Source organism: Lucilia sericata, unplaced genomic scaffold (genome assembly GCF_015586225.1).
Source record: "Lucilia sericata isolate MDLA Ls3-8-SP2 unplaced genomic scaffold, ASM1558622v1 Contig000259F_arrow, whole genome shotgun sequence".
In the NCBI taxonomy this organism is placed as follows: Eukaryota; Metazoa; Arthropoda; class Insecta; order Diptera; family Calliphoridae; genus Lucilia; species Lucilia sericata.
In genome coordinates this window covers 147,140-172,183 of record NW_023994284.1, presented here as the reverse complement: position 1 = coordinate 172,183, position 25,044 = coordinate 147,140, and the positions used below count along the sequence as shown (strand labels likewise).

General features: G+C 30.0%; 1 protein-coding gene across 1 annotated transcript in view; it reads left to right on the top strand.

The window, feature by feature from the left end:
* LOC119602877 (homeotic protein female sterile-like) overlaps nt 1-25,044 on the top strand; it is a 42,795-nt gene that overhangs the window by 1,682 nt on the left and 16,069 nt on the right. Inside the window, 6 exon segments of the mRNA XM_037954651.1 lie at nt 5,568-5,901; nt 6,243-8,295; nt 9,171-10,359; nt 11,060-11,230; nt 14,969-15,088; nt 17,554-17,682. Coding sequence (XP_037810579.1) covers nt 7,147-8,295; nt 9,171-10,359; nt 11,060-11,230; nt 14,969-15,088; nt 17,554-17,682 — 2,758 coding nt within the window. The 5' untranslated portion in view covers nt 5,568-5,901; nt 6,243-7,146.

Genomic DNA, 25,044 nt, shown 5'->3' with positions numbered 1-25,044 from the left:
GCTGCTAAGTCGGCAAATACTCATGGAGGTTAAGTGCCGGCAAACTAATTTCCAATTTTTTCTCCAGGATCTGCTAAGGTTTTAAAAGACTACTAGTTAACAAACCATTAAGTTGTAATGCACTACATGGTTCCCATTTATTGGGCCACTTGGGTAAACAGCTCTGAAAGTAATCAGTGAAATTTTTAAAATTGCACTTACACTATCAAAAAAAAATTTTCAGACTAATCATTTAGAAATTAATAATTCTTCAGGGTTGAGAAAGTAGTTCATTCAATAAAAAATAAGAGTTGGCTAAAGACTTCCCATAAATCATACATATTTAGAGCTGTCATACAATAACCTTTGAAAACCTCATACTTCTATTAAGAATCCAAATTACAACAGTAAATCGCCTGTGTCTGGACTATATTTCTAGTTTTATAGACAAAACTATAGATCAGTTTATAGTTTGGACGGTAGATCAGTTTATAGTCATAACCAATTTATTATGTGGACTGTAAATCAGTTTATAGTCTAGACAAAATATAATTTTAAAATCTGATGTACCTATATAGATCAAACTAAAGGTTGGACTATAGATTAGACTAAAGTCTTGACTATAGATCAGTTTAAATATATTATATATCAGTCTATAGCCATGTCTATAGATCAGTTTATAGATTAGTCTAAAGTTTGGACCATAGATCAATCTAAAGTCTGCACTGTATATCAGTCTGCATTCTGGTCTAAAGTCTGGATTATAGATCAGTATAGTCTGAGCTATAGATTAGACTAAAGTCTGGACTATATATCAGTCTAAAGTCTGCACTATACATCATTATAAATTGTAGGCTTTTAGATTAAAGTCTACTATAGATTAGTCTTAAGTCTGGACTATAGGTCAGTATAAAGTCTAGGCTATAGATTAGACTACAGTTTGGACTATAGATTATATATATCAGTCTATAAATCATTCTATAGTTTCGATTATAGACTAGTTTAAAGTCTGTTCTATAAATCAGTTTAAAGTTTGGACTGTCTGAACTAATGTTTGGACTATAGATTAGTCTAACGTCTGGACTATAGATCAATCTAAAGTTGGGACTATAGATCATTCTAAAGTTTCGACTATAGATCATTCTAAAGTTTGGACTATAGATCAGTATACATACTGGTCAGTCTAAAGCCAGGATAATAGGTGGTTTACAGTCAGGATAATAGATCGGTCCAAATTCTGGACTATAGATCAGTCTAAAAATCTTGGCTATAGATGGACGCTATATATTAGTCTAAAATCTGTAATATACGTAAATTTTCTCAAATATAACTCCAAAGCCTGATCTACATAAATATCTTGGTCTAGTCTGGACTATTAAATCAGTCTTAGTCTTACTACATTTTGAATTAGTAAGTTAATAGGTATTGTAAGGTCAGTTTGTAGTCTACAAATCTATATAAACACAACTTACGAAAATCATTTTATGTCTAGGAATTCAGTCAAATTTGGAGAAAAGTAAACTTATATCTACAGAAATTGTATTAGAGAATTTTGTAATGAAGGTTCAGGCCTTCATTGCACATAGAAGGAACACTTCCCAAGAATAAAAAAAAAAAAAAAAAATCTTATGACTAAGATGTTGCAATAATATCCCTTCTATAGAAACAATTTCCGAACAATCATATTTTACTGCTTTAGGTTAAATAGGGTTTCAAAAATTATTTACTAATATTTTACGGAATTCCTCTATATTCCCAACCCCAGCTAGATGAATAAAATTTTTGTACTGTTAAAGAATATTAAAGTTGTGTTTTGGGGGGAATTTGTTTAATAGTTATACAGATGTTCACTTTTATCAGAGATCAAGCTTTTTAAAGCATTTTTCTAATTTTCATTGATAATTAATGAAAACATTTGAACATATTTAGGAATAATTTGGCTTATTAAGCAACCGTTAAGTATTTTTTATGAAAACTGCTAAATATTTAAAAATATTAAGTATTCACAAAAATTCTGAATATTTTCACAATAATATTGAATATTTTCAACAAGTGTTTTTTTTTTCTTTTCTATTATAGGTATTTGTATATTATAAACAGCATTAATCTCTGTGTTATCACTTAATTATATCGGTTTAAATATTATATCCCAAATAAACCAAAGTTCTTAAATAGTTTTTTTATTTATCTAAAAAAAGAAAAACAACATAAACAACAAACAACGAATGAAAAAAAAAAACGTAAACAAAATATTCTCTTTATTTTCATTTTTCTTCTTGTTTACACTGTGCGTGCACAAGTCGAAGAAGAAAAAAACATTTTCTGACCCATTAAATACAACACTGTATAGAGTTTTCAAGCGTCTAACAGAAAATAAAAGAGTACAATTGTCAACTCATCAATGTTTTTTCTATATACTCATCTCATTTTTTCGATTTTCCTTTTAGTACTAAAAATATTTCTACCGCCATTTTCAAGAGAGTTTTACAGCTAAATTTACCTACGTAAGAAAGAGATAATCCTATAGACTTTGTTGATTTCCAACTAGACGGTTGACATGCTCACTCATATGTATGTCAAAAATTTTTTTTTTCACTTTACACATTTTCCTTTTGCTTATACTACAACACGTCCGTTGTACGTCGTCGTTGCTTTGCCGTCGTTCGTTGTGTGTGTAGTGTAAGAAGTTAAATTATAAAATTTGTATAGAAAAATAATAAATAAAATTACTTTTAACATAAATTGTTATAAAAATATTATTAATTATAAAATGTAGTTTCTTGTAAATATAAATTTTTAAAAGGAAAATGCCGGAATTGCTTTAAAAAGCATAAGTGAAAAAATTTGCTAATATGCAAGAAGAAAAAAAAAGAATGAAAAATGAAGAAGCAGCATTTTATAAGGGCAGTTGAAAGAAAGGAGAAAAGAAAAAAGTGGTTCCATATAAAATAGAGTTCGTATTTTCTACATACACACAAATTTATTTATATGTTTTTGTTATTTAGTTTGCTGCTGCTTGCTACTAAAGTGTTGCCTTGATTTTTGTACTATTATCAAAAGCAAAAACAACAACAATATTGTGTGTAATATTATTGCAGTCGACGTTGACTTTTTTCTTGTCTTCCTTTTTATTATTGCTATTTTTTCATTTTACTGCTCTCTCTGCAGTGGTTAGCAGAGATGAACGTTGACGTCAACATCAACATTCTTTGATATATACACAGAAATACAAATTGTTGTTGAAAACATAATATAAAAGCCGAATATTGCCGAGAGTTATCAACCAAATAGTCTACTGTACTATATTTGCCTTCTTGCTGCTGTCTGACAACTACGTCTCAGTCGCTGTTTGCGTCGTGTGTGTATAGTAAGTTTATGTTGTTAGAAAAGGACAAATATATGTGTGTTTGTGTTTTTTTTTTTGCTTTTTGAAATGAAATGTTTTCAAGAATTTTTTTTTGTTTTTATTGTTGTAATTTGTTATTTGGCAGAAATTTAAGGATGTATATTTTGGAAAATACCTACCTATGGATTTCTTAATAAAATTTTTCAATTGTTTTGGGTTTTCTAAGAAAACATTTTTGACAAATATGTTTCTATGTTTACAAAATGAAGTAGACATTAGTTCTTAAGTGTCAAAATCATTAAAAGTTAATTAAGAATGAATGTTTAAATTAGTTTAATTTTAAGCCGGTTTATATTTGTATTCTTTTAAATTTGCGTTTTTTTAGTAATATTACAAAATATTTTAAAGTATTATTGCTTTTTTAGTTTGTGAAAGTTTTCTTTTTAAAATTTTAATTTTTTAAAGTAATATTTTTTTGTTTTTTAATAATTTCCTCCAAAAACTGCAAGTTATTTTTAATTTAAATTATATTACAACCTTTTTTATGCTAAAATTGAAAGACTGAAAAAAGAGAAAGTTTATTGTTTAAAATATTTTATTTTGTTTTCTTTTCAACAGTGTGAATTATTTTTCGTTTTTTTTTTCTTTCATTTTTGCAATTCACTCACAACAACTGTTTATCATATGACTGCTTTGGTTACAGTTTTTTTTTATACCCTACATCTTTTAAAGGGCGGGATTATGTATTGGAGTTGTCGTTTGTAACATTTATAAATATTGCTTCCTTGCCCACTTATCTACTTAGAAACATGTTTGTTTCTTCACTTGTCCATCTGTCATATTGAAGTAAAATATGAGAGATGGACAATTCTGTCCCCGTTATTAGGCCTCCTTGGATAAATCAGTTTAACGGACATAAACAGAATAAATTTGTTTTATTATGATTTTATTCCAAATTGTAGTTTGTTTAATAGATCTGTAAACAAACAACAACAATCCATTCAAGCAACTAGTTCCCTCTGATTCGCCGGTGTAGCTTATCACAAAGTCGGATTTGTTTGTCATTACTCTCGTAATTGTTTTTGTTTATATTGATATACTTTGTTGATAATTTTAGTGTTATTGTTACGCTATTATATTGTTGTTGTTATTATCTACTTCTCTTTGTTGGATTTTGTTGTTGTTTGTATAAAAAAAAAAAAAAAAATACCGAAAAGACTAATGAACGCAATCGGTGGGAAGATGAAAATTATGTCAAAGAAAAGAATTGGAAATATTTGAAATATTTTGGCAAAGGGTTAAAATTCTCTTTATTATCGATTTTAATTATGTTTATAAATAATATAATATTGGAAAAACAGTTTCTATAAAGAATAGAAAACGATATTTTAAATAATTTAAAGAAATAAAGAAAATCTGTACAACGTTAAAACCTTGATAACGTTTAATCCATTTGTTCTATACTGATCTATAGATTTTAGTTTATACTATAGACAGATCTCTACATCAGACTTTAGTCTGTCCTATATACTGATCTAGAGATTATACTTTAGTCTGTATATACTGATCTATAGAAATGACTTTAGTCTGTTCTATAGACTGATCTATAGAATAGACTTCAGTCTGTTTTATAGACTGATCTATAGAATATCTATAGACTGATTTATAGAATAGACTTTAATCTGCTCTATAGACTGACCCATACAATAGACTTTAGTCTGTTCTATAGTCTGATCTATAGAATAGTCTTTAGTCTGTTCTATAGACTGATCTAGAGATTAGACCATAGACTGATCTATAGAATAGACTTTAGTCTGACCTATAGAATATACTTTAGTCTTTTCTATAGACTGATCTATAGAATAGACTTAAGTTTGTTCTATAGACTGATCTATAGATCAGATTTTAGTCTGTTCTATAGACTGATCTATAGATCAGACTTTAGTCTGTTCTATAGACTGATTTATATATCAGACTTTAGTCTGTTCTATATATCTATAGAAGTATCTCTAGATCAGATTTTAGTATGTTCTTTAGCTTATCTGTATATCAAACTTTAGTCTATAAACTGAACAATATATCAGACTTTAGTTTATTCTTTAAACTGTTCTTCAGATCAGCCAACAGTCTCTTCTATAAACTGATATATAGATCAGATTATTGAGACAATTTTCAATTATTATTGAAATTATTATTTAATTATAATTATAACTTATACGCTTTTCTTTCTTTCTCTTTACAGTATAACATCCACAACAATTACAAAACTACCTTTTTTAACATTGACGTCTCCAGAGTGAATGCTTCAGAATTATATATATTTAAAATTGTAATAATATAAGTTAAAAACAAAAAAGAAACTCCCAAAAGACTTTAAACAAAAACAATCTCCAATAAATTTGTAATTTTACATAAAAAAAAACAAATATATAACAACAGCAAATTTGGCCTAAATATTTTGCAATTAATTGTTTGTTATACTACAATTACAAAGTAAAACAACAATAACAACAACAGCAACAAAAATGTTTACAATTCTAAGCTGACTTTAAATACTATTTGCTGTAAATGTATTGGTAAGTTGAGAAATAAAAATGTTAATTTAAAAGTAATTTTTTTTTTAATTTAATTAAGACAAGGAAAGTTCTCTTATAGTTTAGTACTCTTTATAGAAATCCGGGGCATCTTAAGAGGTGAATTTCTTAAGTTTTTCTAAAGTTAACTTTGAGTTTGTAGAGATAACCTTAAAATCTTGTTTACAATTCTCTTGTGAGTTTAATAATTAAAACTTTTAAGGGATATTTTCACACTCTAAAGGATGCTGAGGATTTTAAAGAGATTTAGCTATGATTGCAACTAAGAATTTTTATGAAATGTTTAACTTTTCTCTTCGTTTTCTTTAAAATTTCAACTCTAGATTATTTTTGCCATAAAATGCGGCCTACAACAGCAACCGTCAAACAATTACAGCAGCAGTATATGGCCACAAATCATCTTACTACTACAGATATGTACAGCATTATATATAAACTACTCTATCAAAACTCCAGACTACAGAAAAGGATTTGAAACTTAACACAAAACCAACCAATCAATCAACAAATAAAGAGTTGTTGGCTTTTATAACTACAACGCAAACAATTATTATTATTATAATTAATTTTTTTTTGTTACAAAAACAAGAACTGCTAAATGCTAAATAGTGAGAGTGATAAAAAACACTAATATTTCTCCCCTCAGAGACAGAGCACGACACGAGAGTGTGTTATTATAAAGAAGGGAGAAGTGATCCAAAAGAAAAGAGAAAAGCTAAAAACCTTAAACGGAAAAAACTCTTACGAGAGTTTAAAGTTTAATGTAAAAAACTTTTTCTCTTTCTTAAAAAGAATTCTCCTTTCAAAGTTAAAAAAAAAAAACAATAAAGACATTTTGTAAAAGCCTTACAAAACTGCTACAACTCCCCACTTATTTTCCAAAAAAAAAAATAACTAAAAAATAAACAAACTATTAAAAAAAGTAGTGAACAGTTTAACTCTTAAACAAAACATTGTTAATATCCTCCCCTACTTAAAGCCAGCAGCTCCTTGCTGTAAAAAAATTAAATAAAATTAAGCACAATTAACATATTTTGTATATAAACTTACAAAAATAACAATTTTAAAACATACCTCAAGGTTGGTGTTTGTGTATGAGTACAAAACTAACCTTAAATCCATAAGAAAAGCAAAAAATTAAAGGAGTGTTAAGTTTGTAAGGGAGGAAACAGCAACAACAACAATAATACTGGATTGTTTAATTTAAAAAAAAAAACAAACTGCAAAATGTCGCAAGAACCACCGCCACGTAATGAACCCTATGTGGAGCCAGTTAATGGCATTGTTCAGCCACCAACTGTACCACCACCCGATCGACCGGGACGCAATACAAATCAATTACAGTATCTCATTAAGACGGTTATGAAAGCTGTCTGGAAGCATCACTTTTCTTGGCCATTCCAACAACCGGTCGATGCCAAAAAACTCAACCTGCCCGACTATCATAAGATCATTAAGCAGCCCATGGATTTGGGTACGGTTAAGAAACGGCTGGAGAACAATTATTACTGGACGGCCAAAGAAGCTATACAGGATTTGAATATAATGTTCTCAAATTGTTATGTTTACAATAAGCCCGGCGAGGATGTGGTGGTTATGGCTCAAACTTTGGAAAAAGTGTTTTTGCAGAAACTGGAAGCCATGCCCAAGGAGGAAATCGAATTGGAACCGGTGACGCCGAAGGGTGGTGGTAAAAAGAAACCGCGTTCGGGTCCCAAACCACCTGCCTCGGCCAATGCATCACTATTAACTGCACCCACCACGCCTGCCAGTTCTGGCCGTGGTGGTGCTGGAGCTGTTGCAGCCAGTGCTGCACGACCCCTCTCCGCCATGGGTGGCACTGTCTCGTCCTCCGGTGGTACACCCGCCTCCACACCCGGCATACCACCGATCGCCACCGTGGCACCACAAACTGTACCCGGCAGTACGAATACCACAACAACGGCTCTAGCAACCGGAGCTCCCAGTACCTTACTACCTGGAGCCAGTATACTACCACCGGGCGGTGTGGCTACTCATGTGTCTTTAGTGGGCTCTGCTGCAGGTGCAGCAGCTGGTGTTGGCGCAGGCGCAGCCGGAGTCAATTCAACGCTGCTCGATGGCGGTGTTACAGCTGCGGGTGGTGGTGGTGCCAATCCTGCTGCTTTGGCAACTGCTGCGGCTACCGTACCTGCGTATCATGTGAATAGTACAGCGGCCGGAGTGGACGCCGTTATACCTCCTCAGCAACCGGCTAAAATGAAAAAGGGTGTGAAAAGAAAGGCTGACACTACGACACCAACTGCAAATGCATTTGAATCACCGTATGCACAAATCGACTCAAAGAGTGCGAAAATCGCAACGAGGCGTGAGTCCAATCGACAGGTAGGCAAAAAGGTAGGCCAACGTGTTGGGGCATGATGTGTGTGTATTGTATGCGAGGAAGAAAAATTACTTATTTTTTTGCATATATATTTTTTTATACTCTTCACCTGATCTGTTTAATAGCAAACTTTTATAGACTGATCTCTATACAATGACCTTCAGACCAGATCTATAGATCAGACTTAAGTCTGCTTTAAAGACTGATCTATAGATCAGACATAAGTCAATTCAATAGACTGATCTATAGATCAGTCTTAGGTCTGTTCTAAAGACCGATCTATAGATCAGTATTAGGTCTGTTCTAAAGACCGATCTATAGATCAGACTCTATAAATCAGTCTTTAGCCTATTGATTAAACGGATCTAAATATTTAAATTTTATTATTTTTAATAAAATATTCTCTGGTGAAGGGTTATAAAAGTCGGCATTGCCGAATATATAAATCTTGCATTTTTACTATATTTTTTGTAAATTTAGAACATTTTCTGCAAGTGAAAGTAAATCTTTTTGTTTAAAAACTTTTTTTGGCAAACATTTTCTACCAAAAATCTTGAAATTTACAAATTTTATAAAAAAACAAAAGGATTTCTTTCGCTAAACCTCCAAAGCATTTCAATATTCCTCTATTTCCTTTCACACTTTTTTAACTAAATCATAGCAAATCCTTTACTCCACCACTTAAGCCTTTAAATCAATTCGACTATAAACATCATCATGCTTTCACAAAACACGCTGTGTAACGCCTTAAAAAAACCCAACATTTCCCAAAACTTCCTTTATATTTTAGTTTTAGATTATAAAGTAGTTTGTCTGCACATTCTTCTGAAACAAATTGTAAATTTTAAGAAAAAAATTAATTCAATATCTATTTTTGTTTTGCTCTCAGGACACCGGCTATCCCATGTCACCCATGGGTGTGGGTGGAGTGCCTGGTGCTGCTGGTGGTGCCGGCGGTGTACCGGGCTCCGCCAAATCCAAGGAAAAACTATCAGATGCCTTGAAATCCTGCAATGAAATCCTTAAAGAACTCTTTTCCAAAAAACATTCAGGCTATGCTTGGCCCTTCTACAAGCCTGTCGATGCCGAACTATTGGGTTTGCATGACTACCACGACATCATTAAAAAGCCCATGGATTTGGGTACCGTCAAACGGAAAATGGACAATCGCGAGTATAAGAGTGCACCCGAGTTTGCCGCCGATGTGCGATTAATATTCACCAACTGCTATAAATACAACCCGCCAGATCATGATGTCGTTGCTATGGGCCGCAAACTACAGGATGTCTTCGAAATGCGTTACGCTAATATACCCGATGAACCGGTGGCGAATGCCCATGCAGCAGCGGTGGCTGCGGCGGCAGCCCATCACGGCTATGGTAAGCATGACGGTTCCGATTCCTCCTCGGACGAGTCATCGGACAGTGAAAACGAATCGAATTCGGATGAAGAGCGCAATGCGAAACTGAAGATGCTGGAGACGAAATTGCTCGATTTGCAAGAGGAAATGCGCAAACTAATGGAAGAAGCCTCGAATAAGAAGAAGGCCAAGAAGAAAATGAAGGAAAAGAAAAAGGCTGCTGCCAGTGGTGGAGCATTGGGAGCCGGTGGCATAGTGCCGGCGGCAGCAGTTGGTTCATTGGTACCTGGCGGCGCCGGCGTCGCCACAGGTGTTGCTAACACTATGCACGGGCATGAGATTGCCTCGGCTATATCGATGGGCCAGATAAGTACGGGTGGTAAGGGTGCTACCATGGGACCGGGTGGTTTAACAGCGGGTCCGGCTACAGCGGCCGCTGGTGGCAAAGGTGCTAAGAGTAAGGGTCAACGGGGACCAAAAGCAGCGAATGCTAGCGGTGTGGGGCCAACAGCAACGACAGCGGCCACAAAACGTACCAAAGGCAGTGCATCAGCTGCTGGAGGTGGTGGTGCTGGTTCGGGAGCTGGTGCCAGAGGTGCCAACAAAAAGAAACCCACCAGCCAGGCCATGGTCTTCGATTCGGAGGAGGAAGATACGGCCAAACCCATGTCATACGATGAAAAGAGACAATTGTCTTTGGATATAAATAAACTGCCGGGTAAGTTTATGTTAAAATTATGTTTAGATCTATGCTTTTATCAGTTATATAAACTGATCTACGGAGCAGAGTTTAGTCTGTTCTAAAGACTGATCTATAAATCTGACTTTAGTCTATTCTATAGGCTGATCTATAGATAAGGTTTAAATCTGCTCATAGACTCATATATAGATCAGGTTTAAGTCTGTTCTATAGATCAAACTTTAGTCTGTTCTATAGACTGATCTATAGATCAAACTTTAGTCTGTTCTATAGAATGATCTATAGATCAGACTGGTCTGTTCTATAGACTGATCTATAGATCTGTTTTAGAGACTGATCTATAGTCAGACTTTAGTGTGTTCTATAGACTGATCTAAAGATCAGACTTTAGTTGTTCTATAGACTGATCTATAGATCAGACTTTAGTTGTTCTATAGACTGATCTATAGATCAGACTTTGGTCTGTTCTATAGACTGATCTATAGATCAGACTTTAGTTGTTCTATAGACTGATCTATAGATCAGACTTTAGTTGTTCTACAGACTTATCTATAGATCAGACTAGTCTGTTCCATAGACTGATATATAGATCAGACTTTAGTCTTTTCTATATACTGATCTATGGATCACACTTTAATCCGATCTATATTTAATTTCATTTCTGCCTAAACAAAGATTTAAATTATAAATTCTCTTTCCTTCCCTCGCCCCTCAACAGGTGATAAATTAGGACGCGTTGTACACATTATACAAAATCGAGAACCATCGCTGCGCGACTCTAATCCAGATGAAATTGAAATTGATTTCGAAACATTGAAACCCTCAACATTGCGTGAACTTGAAAGCTATGTGGCCTCTTGTCTACGCAAAAAAACCCGTAAGCCTTACTGTAAGTTTATCCCAATGACACGCACTACTCAAGCAATACATGAACAAGAACAACAACAACTACAACTTCGTAAACAACAACAGCAACTTCTAAGAGGTTGATTTGTTTGTTTTTTTTTGTCCAAACAACAATAACAACTTGTTGTTTCTACTGCTCTTTTTTTTGAATAGTAATTAAACAGTTTAACAAAAAACACTAAAAATAATTAAACAAACAATTTGTTCGCCTGGCTGGCCTTCCCTCCCCCTTTTGTTACAAAGTGCAGCTTTTTGTTTTGATTTTTTTTTTAATAATTTTTTCTGTTACGAATTGTGTTTTGTTTTTCTACATTTTGTCATTTTACAGTTTTAACCATCATTGTTTTACATTTATTTATCATGTACATATTAAGATGCACATTTTCATTAAAACACACATACATTTTACTCTCACTTTATTTACTTACATCCCATCATCACTCATTTGTTACATGTTTATATAGTTTTGTTTTTGTTCGTTTCATTTAACGAACAAATCATTTTTTCACACTTCATGTTTTTTTGTTAATAATTTAAATGTTAATTTTTTTGTTTTGTGTGTTTTTTTTTAATTTTAAACATGTTTTATAAATTGAAATAAAGCATTTTATAATAAACTGAACAAAAGCCAATTTTTTTCTACAAACAGTTGTTATTTATTGTTGTCTGGCTTGTTGACCAATACAAAAAGGGTTAAATCTCTTTAAAATTAAATCTATTTGTAGTTTAAAAATTTACACATTGCTTTAGTTTTAATAACTCTTTAAAAATTTGTAAATGTTTAACATATTTTAGAAAATTTGTCCTAAAAAGTTTGTCCTAAATGTTTAAAACTTTTTACCAAATTTTTTATTATTTTTACAAATATGAAATACGCTTTTGCTTAAAGTACGAGGTATCCAGAACAAATGTCGTAAACAGGCTAAATGTAGGTTGTTTAAGGGAGTTTCTCTTTAAAAATTCAGTTTATAAACTTCTTGCATGGTCCCCCTGGGGGCTGTTGTACAATTCTTATCCAAAGATAAAGTTTTTGAATTGTAATATTAAGGTATTTTCTAATGATTTTTAAGAAAACGAAGTCTTTGTTATATACTAAATTATCTATTAAAACTTATTGGATTTTGTTGAACCCCAGGGGGGTCTGCAGCCCCTTAATCGTATATAAAGTCTTACTTTAAAAGATTTATAATAAAATAAAGTCTTTATCCTATTACCAATGTCTTTGTCATTCCTTAGAGTTCTTATTTTACATTATTGAAAGTTTGTTGGACCCCTGGGGGACTTTAGCCCCATAGTTAAAAGTTTAATTTGAAAAACTACGTAAAGATTTTAATAAAGCAAAGTTTTTGTCATGCGTTATATTCGCTATTAATCATTATTGGACTTGGTTCGACCCTCTAGGGACTACGGACCTCATATTAAAAGTTCCAATTGAAAAACTTTGGAACAACCTACAAATCTCCGGGAATTCCTAGACATTCATTAAAAAATTTTTGATAACACGAAGAAAGCCTTTCTTAATTTAAAATCCTTTTGAATGAAATTTCTTTGGACCTTTATTAAAAGGCTAAAGTCTTTCGGCTTCGGACTATAAACTAGACAATTGAATTGACTATAGACTAGACTATATACTAGACTATATACTAGACTATAGACTAGACTATAGACTAGACTATAGACTAGACTATAGACTAGACTATAGACTAGACTATAGACTAGACTATAGACTAGACTATAGACTAGACTATAGACTAGACTATAGACTAGACTATAGACTATACTATAGACTAGACTATAGACTAGACTATAGACTAGACTATAGACTAGACTATAGACTAGACTATAGACTAGACTATAGACTAGACTATAGACTAGACTATAGACTAGACTATAGACTAGACTATAGACTAGACTATAGACTAGACTATAGACTAGACTATAGACTAGACTATAGACTAGACTATAGACTAGACTATAGACTAGACTATAGACTAGACTATAGACTAGACTATAGACTAGACTAGACTATAGACTAGACTATAGACTAGACTATAGACTAGACTATAGACTAGACTATAGACTAGACTATAGACTAGACTATAGACTAGACTATAGACTAGACTATAGACTAGACTATAGACTAGACTATAGACTAGACTATAGATTAGACTGTAGACTAGACTATAGACTAGACTATAGACTATAGACTAGACTATAGACTAGACTATAGACTAGACTATAGACTAGACTATAGACTAGACTATAGACTAGACTATAGACTAAGACTACTAGACTAGACTATAGACTAGACTATAGACTAGACTTATAGACTAGACTTAGACTAGACTATACTAGACTATAGAATACTATAGACTAGACTATAGACTAGACTATAGACTAGACTATAGACTAGACTATAGACTAGACTATAGACTAGACTATAGACTAGACTATAGACTAGACTATAGACTAGACTAACTATAGACTAGACTATAGACTAGACTATAGACTAGACTATAGACTAGACTATAGACTAGACTATAGACTAGACTATAGACTAGACTATAGACTAGACTATAGACTAGACTATAGACTAGACTATAGACTAGACTATCGACTAGACTATAGACTAGACTATAGACTAGACTACTAGACTATAGACTAGACTATAGACTAGACTATAGACTAGACTATAGACTAGACTATAGACTAGACTATAGACTAGACTATAGACTAGACTATAGACTAGACTATAGACTAGACTATAGACTAGACTATAGACTAGACTATAGACTAGACTATAGACTAGACTATAGACTAGACTATAGACTAGACTATAGACTAGACTATAGACAGGACTATATGATTTGAATTTATCATCTTTACTTTTAAATTGCTCTCTGTAGATCATATTTATCACAAACTATCAAGAAGAAACAAAATTCCTCGTTTTCTAATGGTTTAAACTGAGTTTTACATTAATTATGCTGGTTCGAAGGACCTAAATTAAATCGTAAGCTTCAAAGGACCAAATTTTTACAATTTTAAGTAATTTTACTGGTTTTACTAGAAAATCTTTCCCCTTTTCCTTTGCAACCCAAGTAGACAACAATATATTAACAACTGTTTAATACTTCCTTATTAAGTTTTTTTCGTCCAACCAAAAAGAAGTAAACTCTACTGCTGCATATATTTTTTAGACTTTTTTTTTTAATTTTCCTTAAAACGACTGGTTGAAAAAACAATTATGAAAAAGTAGTGAACGTGTTAATTGGATGAACTAAATATCACATAAATATATTGATTTTTATTTTTATCTACTATTAGTTTCTTTACATATTTTACATAATTGAAAACATAATAATTATTTTTTTTTTATAAAAATAAATTTCAAATTCACTTTTTTTCAACTATTGGCATGATATTGTAGCAAAATTTTTCTTTCTAAAATTTCTTTTTAATTTATCTTTTCTTTCTTTTTTGGTGTTGGTTTTTAATTAGCATGTAAATTTACTTTCAATTGGCTTTATTTTCATTTTCTAAAGGAAATTGTTTTATGTATTTTATTTATAATAAATTAACAATATTATTGTTTCTCTCTTAACTAATTTTCACAAAAAAATATATAAAATTTTAAAATTCATTTTATAAACTATTTAAATTTAAAATTTATTTGAAAGTGTAAATATTGAAATTTTTTTTATTTTTATTTATAATTTAGATAAAAAGCCATCTGGTAAATCAAAAGATGAACAAATGGCCGAAAAGAAACAGGAGCTAGAGAAACGTTTACAAGATGTTACAGGCCAATTAGGTACCAGCAAGAAGACAGCCAAAAAAGGTAAGTTTGAAATCAAGTTAAAATCATTTATTTGTTTTTAGTCTATAGGCTAGAGTATAGACCAGACTATAGACTGGACTGTAGACTGGACTGTAGACTAGAGAATAGACTATAAAATATACTATATAGACAATAGTTCATACTATAGACTATAGTCCAGACTATAGACTAGATAATAGTCCAGAATATAGACTAGACAATAGTCCAGACTATAGACCAGACTATAGTCCAGACTATAGACTAGAGTCCTGACTATATACTAGAGTATAGTCCAGACTATAGACTAGACAATAGTCCAGACTATAGCTTAGACTATATATACTATAGTCTAGACTATTGTCTAGTCTATAGTTCAGACTATAGACAATAGTCTAGACTATACTAGACTATAGTCCAGAATATAGACTAGACTATAGTCCAGACTATAGACTAGACTATAGTCCAGACTATAGACTAGACTATAGCCCAGACTATAAACTATAGTCCAGACTATAGACTAGACTAAAGTCCAGGCTATAGACTAGTGTAAGTCCAGACTATAGACTAGACTATAGTCCAGAATATAGACTACATTATAATCCACACTATATACTACACTATAGTCCAGACTATATACTAGACTATAGATCAGACTATAGACTAGGCTATAGTCCAGACTATAGAATAGACTATAGTCCAGACTATAGACTAGACTATAGTCCAGACTATAGACTACACTATAATCCAGACTATAGACTACACAATCCAGACTATAGAATACACTATAATCCAGACTATAGACTACACAATCCAGACTATAGACTACACTATAATCCAGGCTATATACTAGACTATAGTCCAGACTATAGACTAGACTATAGTCCAGACTATAGACTAGACTATAGTCCAGACTATAGACTAGACTATAGTCCAGGCTATAGACTAGTGTAAGTCCAGACTATAGACTAGACTATAGTCCAGACTATAGACTACATTATAATCCACACTATATACTACACTATAGTCCAGACTATATACTAGACTATAGATCAGACTATAGACTAGGCTATAGTCCAGACTATAGAATAGACTATAGTCCAGATTATAGACTAGACTATAGTCCAGACTATAGACTAGTCTATAGTCCAGACTATAGACTTGACTATAGTCCAGACTATAGACTTGACTATAGTCCAGACTATAGACTTAACTATAGTCCAGACTATAGACTACATTATAATCCACACTATATACTACACTATAGTCCAGACTATATACTAGACTATAGATCAGACTATAGACTAGGCTATAGTCCAGACTATATACTAGACTATAGATCAGACTATAGACTTGACTATAGTCCAGACTATAGACTAGTCTATAGTCCAGACTATAGACTTGACTATAGTCCAGACTATATACTAGACTATAGTCCAGACTATAGACTAGACTATAGTCCAGACTATAGACTAGACTATAGTCCAGGCTATAGACTAGTGTAAGTCCAGACTATAGACTAGACTATAGTCCAGACTATAGACTACATTATAATCCACACTATATACTACACTATAGTCCAGACTATATACTAGACTATAGATCAGACTATAGACTAGGCTATAGTCCAGACTATATACTAGACTATAGATCAGACTATAGACTTGACTATAGTCCAGACTATAGACTAGTCTATAGTCCAGACTATAGACTTGACTATAGTCCAGACTATAGACTTGACTATAGTCCAGACTATAGACTTAACTATAGTCCAGACTATAGACTAGACTATAGCCCAGACTATAGACTAGACTAGACTATAGTCCAGACTATAGACTAGACTATAGTCCAGACTATAGACTACACTATAATCCAGACTATAGACTAGACTATAGTCCAGACTATAGACTACACTATAATCCAGACTATAGACTACACAATCCAGACTATAGAATACACTATAATCCAGACTATAGACTACACAATCCAGACTATAGACTACACTATAATCCAGGCTATATACTAGACTATAGTCCAGACTATAGACTAGACTATAGTCCAGACTATAGACTAGACTATAGTCCAGACTATAGACTAGACTATAGTCCAGACTATAGACTAGACTATAGTCCAGACCATAGACTAGACTATAGTCCAGACTATAGACTAGACTATAGACTAGACTACAGTCCAGACTATAGACTAGACTATAGTCCAGACTATAGTCCAGTCTATAGACTAGACTATAGTCCGGATTATAGACTAGACTATAGACCAGACTATAGACTAGACTATAGGCCAGACTATATAGACTAGACTATAGGCCAGACTATATAGACTAGACTATAGTCCAGACTATAGACTAGACTATAGTCCAGACTATAGACTAGACTATAGTCCAGACTATGGAGTATAGTCATCTATTAAAACATATTTGTTTTATCAACATAATCTAATTATTGTTTCCCTCTTCTTCTCTTTCATTTCAGACGAATCATCGAATAAAGTTGAAGCTGTTCAACCCGCAAATCGCCCATCATCTAGTTCTAGTTCTAGCGATTCATCCTCGTCCAGTTCAAGCGATAGTAGTTCTAGCGATTCAAGTGACAGTGAAGCAGGTTAGGACGCGTTTATTTATTATATATAATTTTGTTTTATAATTCATTTTTTTTATAAATATTATGATTATTATCAAACTAAAACCAACCTTCCCTATCTTAATAACTACCTATTACTACTACTACTATTTACCCTATAACTACAAAAGAAAGAAAAACGAGAAGAAAAACTTAAAAAAAATTTCACTCAATTTCACATTTATTATTTAGTTTTCTGTTTGACCATAAAACATTATTATTTCTTTACTTTATTTATCAGTAATTTTTTCTAAATAATTTTTACAATATTTTTTTTTTTAATTAATGATTACAAGCATTATATACATACATACACAATAGTTATTGAAGATAGTTTTTTAAAATTTCTGAAATAATGCAAATATTGTTTTTTTTTAATGTAAGAAAATATATAACAAAAATATATATTACACAAACAAAAAAGAGAAAAAAAGAAAGAAAATAATGGAGAATTAAAACAAAGTTATGTTTAACAAATATATATTTTGATTTATTACTTTTTTGATTAGGCTTTAGCTTAGGTTTTCTTACAAAAAAGGGAGTTTGTAATACAGTTTTTTTGATTCCTTTAGTTTTTAGTAGAAAGAACATCCATCCCTCCAGATAAAAGAAAGTTTTAGATTTTGTATAAGATTTTCTTTATGAAAATTATAAACTCCTGTTAATTTGCTTTGGAAATTTTAGTTTTGCTCTGCCACTTTTTATCCCTCCTCAGTTTTTTGTTTTAAGTTTATTAAGTTTTGTTTATAAATATTTTTTGTAATAATTAAACAACAACAACAAAATAGGTTAGTGATTAGTAGTTTATTTTTAGTTTTTTTTTTATACATAATATTAATTTTATTAGTTTTTTTTTTTCTTTAGAAACTTGTTTATTTTCTCTTTATCTTTTACTTTTTTCTTTCTCTTGTTTTGTAAAAACTATGTAGATTTCTGTTTCTTCTGTTGGTTAAAAAAGGAGTTATTTATTATTTTGTAGATTTAAATATTGGACTATAGACTAGGCTTTAGACTAAATTATAGACTATAGACTAGACTATATACTAGATTAAAAACTAGATTATAGAATATACTATAGACTAGACTATAGACTACACTATATACTAGATTAAAAACTAGTCTATAGAATATACTATAGACTAGGCTATAGACTACACTATAGACTAGACTATAGACTATACTATAGACTAGACTACAGACTAGACTATAGTATGAACCAGATTATAGACTAGACTATAGACTAGACTAAAGACTAGATTATAGACTAGACTATAGACTAGACTATAGACTAGATTATAGACTATAGACTAGACTGTAGACTATAGACTAGACTATAGACTAGACTATAGACTAGACTATAGACTAGACTATAGACTATAGACTAGACTATAGACTAGACTATAGACTAGACTAGACTATAGACTAGACTATAGACTAGACTATAGACTAGACTATAGACTAGACTATAGATTAGACTATAGACTAGACTATAGACTAGACTATAGACTAGACTATAGACTAGACTATAGACTAGACTATAGGCTAGATTATACACTAGACTATAGACTAGACCATAAACTAGACTTTAAACTAGACTATAGAATGGATTATAAACAGGACTAAAGACTAGACTATAGACTAGACCATTTTACAAATATGAGGATTAAAATTTAACATTTTCTTAAATAAGAGAGATTGCTGTTTAAAAAGGATCCAGTAGTCATACCATGAGATTCATTTAAGGCCAAAATCCCCCGGGGTCTACTGCAGTTACAAAACGTTGTTGTTATTGCAAACTGTAAAGAACGAAAACCATTCAATTCTAAGATAATTTGTTTAAAATATTTCAATTTCAAAAGATAAGACAATTTGCAAGACAATAGAGGAAAATAGATAAAGAAATCTCTAGTTCTTTGTGTCAAAAAACCCCCGGGGGACTTCTAAAGTAAACTTTTTATAAAGTTATGACGGAAGAAATTTGAAATTTATACAAAATATATGTTTAATTGGTCTTTGACGTATTAAATCACAGCCCCCGGGGGTCAACAGACTGCAAACTTCTAAGGCTTTACCAATTAGTTGTCTCCAGTTAGAAATTTCTATAAAATAAATAAATTTTCTTTATGGCTTTTGAAGTACTGTACTAATTTTTTATATTTTTTATGAAAAAAAGATTGCAATTGTAAAAAATAATGAGAATTTGCAAGACATTAAAGTGATGGAAACACTTATAAATATGAGGTACAACATAAAAGATGCAAGTTTATGAAGAAGAACAAGAAAAATTCTAGATAATGAGGAGAAAAATATAAAGAAAACGAGATACTTAATTGGCGGAGGAACCCCTGGGGGCTACTGTTGTCTTAAAGTTTTATGTTTTTAAACGGTATACAGAGAAAATTCATCACTTGTAGGGAAATTTGTTTAAATTATAGCAATTTCAGAAAGTAATAAAATCGCTCTAGAGACCCCCGGGGGTCTTTTGACCTTTTCTACCGAATTTGAATAACTCCTTTTTTAAAACTTTTCTCTTTATTCTTTTATTATATTTCTGGAAATTTTAAAGTTTTGCTGTTTTTTCTCAATAGATTTTCATTAAAATCTTGCATTTACTTTTTAAAATAATTGAAAATTTCTATAAAAATTATGCCATATAGAAAAAAAATACTTTTTTTTTTAAACATTTATAGAAAAAAGGAAAATATAAAGGTTGTTTTTGTTTTTTTTACTGTTTTAGAACAAAGTTCTAATTTTTTTTAAGTGCAATATGTTATAATCTGTTTTGTAATTATTATTATTATTTTTTTCTTAAATATTATATTTAATATTTTGTTTATGGAGATTTTCTAATTAAAAAAAAAAGCAAAAGCTATTTTTTTAAAAAAAGATAATAAACTAAATTAGAAACAAGGCATAAAAGAAGGAAATTGTTAAACAATTTACTTTCCAATAACTTCAAAATTAAACAGCAAAACTTTAAAATATTCGTATTTTCTATAAAACTTTTAACTCTAGACTTTTAACACTTTTTAACTAACTTTAAACTATTATTTAGTTTTTCTTACTTTGAGTATTTTTTTTTATTTAAATGTTAACTTTATAAAGTAGTTTTTTTAATAATAATAACATCTACTGGTAAATTGTATTTTAATGCTTGAATCATTACATTTTTTTATATAAAAAACCATAATATTTTTTGTATTAAACTTTTTTTTTAAGTTTTAACTTTGTGTTTCTCAAGTAGTTGTTAAAAAAACCAGAACATTTTCAATAACCAACAGATGAAAAATTAAATTATTTTTTATTTTTTAAAAAAACTAAAAAAATAAAAATAAAAAATACCTATGTGAGTTACAAAAAAAATCTATATTAAAAAAAAAAAGAAAATCGTGAAGCAATTGTGTATTGGGGGCAGCCAATCATTCCATTTTAATTATATAATATATAATTTTTATTTATATATTAAATAGAGCAGCTAAAAAACAAAACAAAAAAAAGAATATTGAAATTGAATCAACACGTTTATTTAAATAAATATTTTATATATTTAAAACAAAATATGCAAAAAAATCCTTAACTCCAAAACAAAACTCAAAAGCATTACAATAAAAAAGCTACGTTTTTCATAACTTTAAATAAAAATAATTAAATAAAATAACTTCTATAAAAACCTTAAAAACTAATAACAAAATTCATCCTAAAAATCCATACTTTCAAAGTTTTATTTGGAGGTATTATACTCTCTCGTAATATACCTTAAAGGGGAATTCAATTAAACGCTTATTTTAAATGTAATTTATAAGTTTTAAAAAAAGGAAATTGTTAAAAAATTTGTTAAAAATTAAAAGAAGTAAAAATTTCCAACATAATGTAGAAGAAAAAGTGCAGAAAAAACTTTAATTATAAGGCTAAAGACCCCCTGGGGGCTTTAAGAGTTTAAAAACTTTGTTTTTATTCCTAAAATTTTCAAAATACTCCTTATATTTGTAAAAACTTACAAATTTGTATAAAAAATGTATTTAATTTTCTTTACAAAGCCAAAATGCACTATAATTACAAGGTTAAAGATCCCCCGGGGGTCTTTAAAAGTTTGAAAACTTTCTTATTTCTAAAGATATGCCAAATAATCTTTACAATCGTAAAAAAGTTAAAATTTGTTTGAAACAGTTATTAAATTTTTATTTTAATGCCAAAAAGACACTATTATGACATGGCCAATGTCCCCCTGGGGGCTTCAAAAGTTTAAAAACTTCCTTTTTTTTCTAAGAATTAGCAAAATAATTCTTATATTTGTAAAAAATTTGTATAAAAATTTATTTAATTTTCTTTAAAAAGCATTTTTGCACTATAATTACAAGGTTAAAGATCCCCCGGGGGTCTTCAAATGTTTAAAAACTTTTTTCTTTCTAAGGATTTGCCAAATAATCCTTACAATCGCAAAAAATTTAAGATTTGTATTAAATAATTGTTTAATTTTTATTATTTAAAAGCCAAAAAGCACTATAATTACAAAAGTCTATGGTCTCGAGTCCCCTGGGCGATTTAATAGTTTGAAAACTTTATTTTTTCTAAGGATTTACAAAGTATTTCCCACAATTTTATGAAATTTGAAACATTTTTTTAAAACAATTATTTAATATTCTTTTAAATATAAAGAAAGCACTATAATTACAAGGTCAGAGTACCCCTGGGGGTTACGACAGTTTAAAAAGATTACTTTTTCAAAGTAGTTCTTCGAAAATTAAAGATGTAACCTTTGGTAAGCCTAATTCTGGAATAAACTTTTGAAAAATGAAAAGTTTAACTTGAAAAAGGGACACAAACCCCTTGGGGACTACACAACACTATACAAAATTGAAATTTGTATATTTTCAGGGGTTTCGAACTGTGTTTACTGAAATACTTTGATTTTACCTTTCCAATTGAGTAAATTAACTTAAAACGAATATAAGGGGGACTACAGACTAGCTTTTAGTAAAAAAATTGTAAAAGGTCAAAAGGTCATGACTCTAAAAATCTTCCAAACTAAGTATTATAACTTGTTTATGTTGAAAAATTACCTTTTGAAATAAATTATTCAAGAATTTAACCCTAATTTAGTGAATAAAACTTTTGAATTTAAAAAAAAAGTTAAAGGTCAAAAGGTCATGGTTTTAAAAAATGCCTTAAATAAACAATTATAAGTTTTTTCTAAAAAAATTATTTTGAAATTAATAACTTTGTTTAAAACCTCTAATTTAATAAATTAACATTTGACCTTTTCAAATAAAAATATTTAATTCAAGCCCATTGGGGTTTCTACGCCAGAGACAAACTTCTTTGAAAATAAAAGCTTTTGTAAAGTATTTTAAAGGCGTTTTTCTTACAAATCGTATTAAAAAATATAATAGCATAAAACTAAAGATATGTATTTCAAAGCTATAAATTTATAAAAGGTCAAAAGGTCGTAGAGCTAAAAATTATAATATGAAAGAAACAGTTGCTTTGTTAAGCGAAAAAATGCAATTTTGTAACAAATTAACTTAAAAATAATGAAATTTATTAAAGCGATTGAAGTAAATATAGTGTAATACCCCTGGGGACTCTAGACCACAAACTTTAAACTACTGGGGTATAAAAAACCTTAGAGTTTAAAAGAATTAAAACTTATAAATTTAGCAATATTGACAAATTATACAAATAATTGTATACAATCGAATCAATTAAAGTGTAAGAGCCCCCTGGGTTTTCTAAACCACTAGATTTTTTATAACAAAACTTATAAATAACATAAATAACAAAAGTTTAAAACAAATTCCTCTTTAAATTTCTTAAAAAAAGAAAATATTTTAAAATTTTCCTTTTTCATTAATAAAATAGTACAAAAAAAACAATTTTTAAAAACTATAATACAATAAAATAAAATAATACAATAAAAAATAATCAATAAAATAATTAAAAAAAAAAAACGTGGCTACAAAACAAAAAATATCAATCCAATTCATTATCAAACAAATAAAAGTGTTTTAAATGTTAAATTTTTTTTATTATAAAAAAAAATACAAAAAAATAAAGTTAAGGTACGCGTTTAGTTTTTTTTTTTTTTTTTGTTAAACTAAAAAAATTTCATATTTACAAATTCAAAATTGTAAAAAAAATACTTTTTACAATTCTATTTAAATGAAAAAAAAATGTTTTTTGTTTGTTTAAGATGTAAAAAAAAGAATGATTTTTTAATTAGTACACTTGCAGACAATGTGTAAAAAGTGTGTAAAGTTCTAAACATTATTTAAGAAAAATAATTCTCAAAAAGACATTATAATAACTACAAGTTAAAAAAAAACACGTTATTATGCGGCAAAATATTAAATGAAAAACAATTTTTGTTTTAATAATTTAGTTAAAAATGAAAAAAAAGTGTGTGTAAAAAATTAGTTAAATTGGGTGTAATCTGCGTTTAGGAATATGTATATATTATCTAAGGAATCAATACCATTTAAACCATTCATATATTAGGAAAAAATAATTTATCGAAAATTAAAAATTACATCAAATTGTACTAAGAGCCCCCTGAGGGTTAAACACTTCATTCATTCTCATCTTACTGCAGAGATATCAGTATTTTTAAGCATAAATTTTCTATGTAAAACGTAAATTCAATAATTTTTGTTAAAAAAAACTTTAAAACTGCAACAAATTACACTTTAAACCCCTGGGGGACTCTAGACCAGATTCAACCAAAAAGAGTAATGTGATGTACTCCTTTAAATTAAACTACATAAAGACATTTTTACTATTTCTAGTAAATTTTTTTAAGAACGCTTCAAATACGGGGTAAAACCCCCTGTGGTCTTTGGACCAGAGTCCACTAAAAAGAGAAATGTGATGTTTAAACACCAAATATTTTAAATTTAACTTTATGAAGTCACAAAAAACTTAAATTTTCGTATTTCTGGTAAAATTTGTTTAGAATTTAATCAAATACAGTGTAAAACCCCTGGGGTCTTTAGACCAAAATCCGCCAATAAGAGAAATGTGAAGTTTAAACACAAAATATTTTAAATAAACTTCGTGAAGTTTTTACATTTTAGGAAAAATGGTTTAGAATTGAATCAAATATATTGCAAAACCCCTGGGGCCGCTAGACCAGTTTCATACAAAAAGAGAAATGTCAAATCATGTAAATTTAACTTCATAAAGCGATAAAAAAGTTCAAATTTTCTAAAGTCTTACAAACAAAACAATTTATACTCTTTTAGACCCCAGGGGACTCAATACCAGTTTGATTTCTTTTGAAATTCTATTAGATTAATAAAACATTTAAAACGATTCCAGACAAGTATGTTTTTTTTTTTTTTTTTTTTT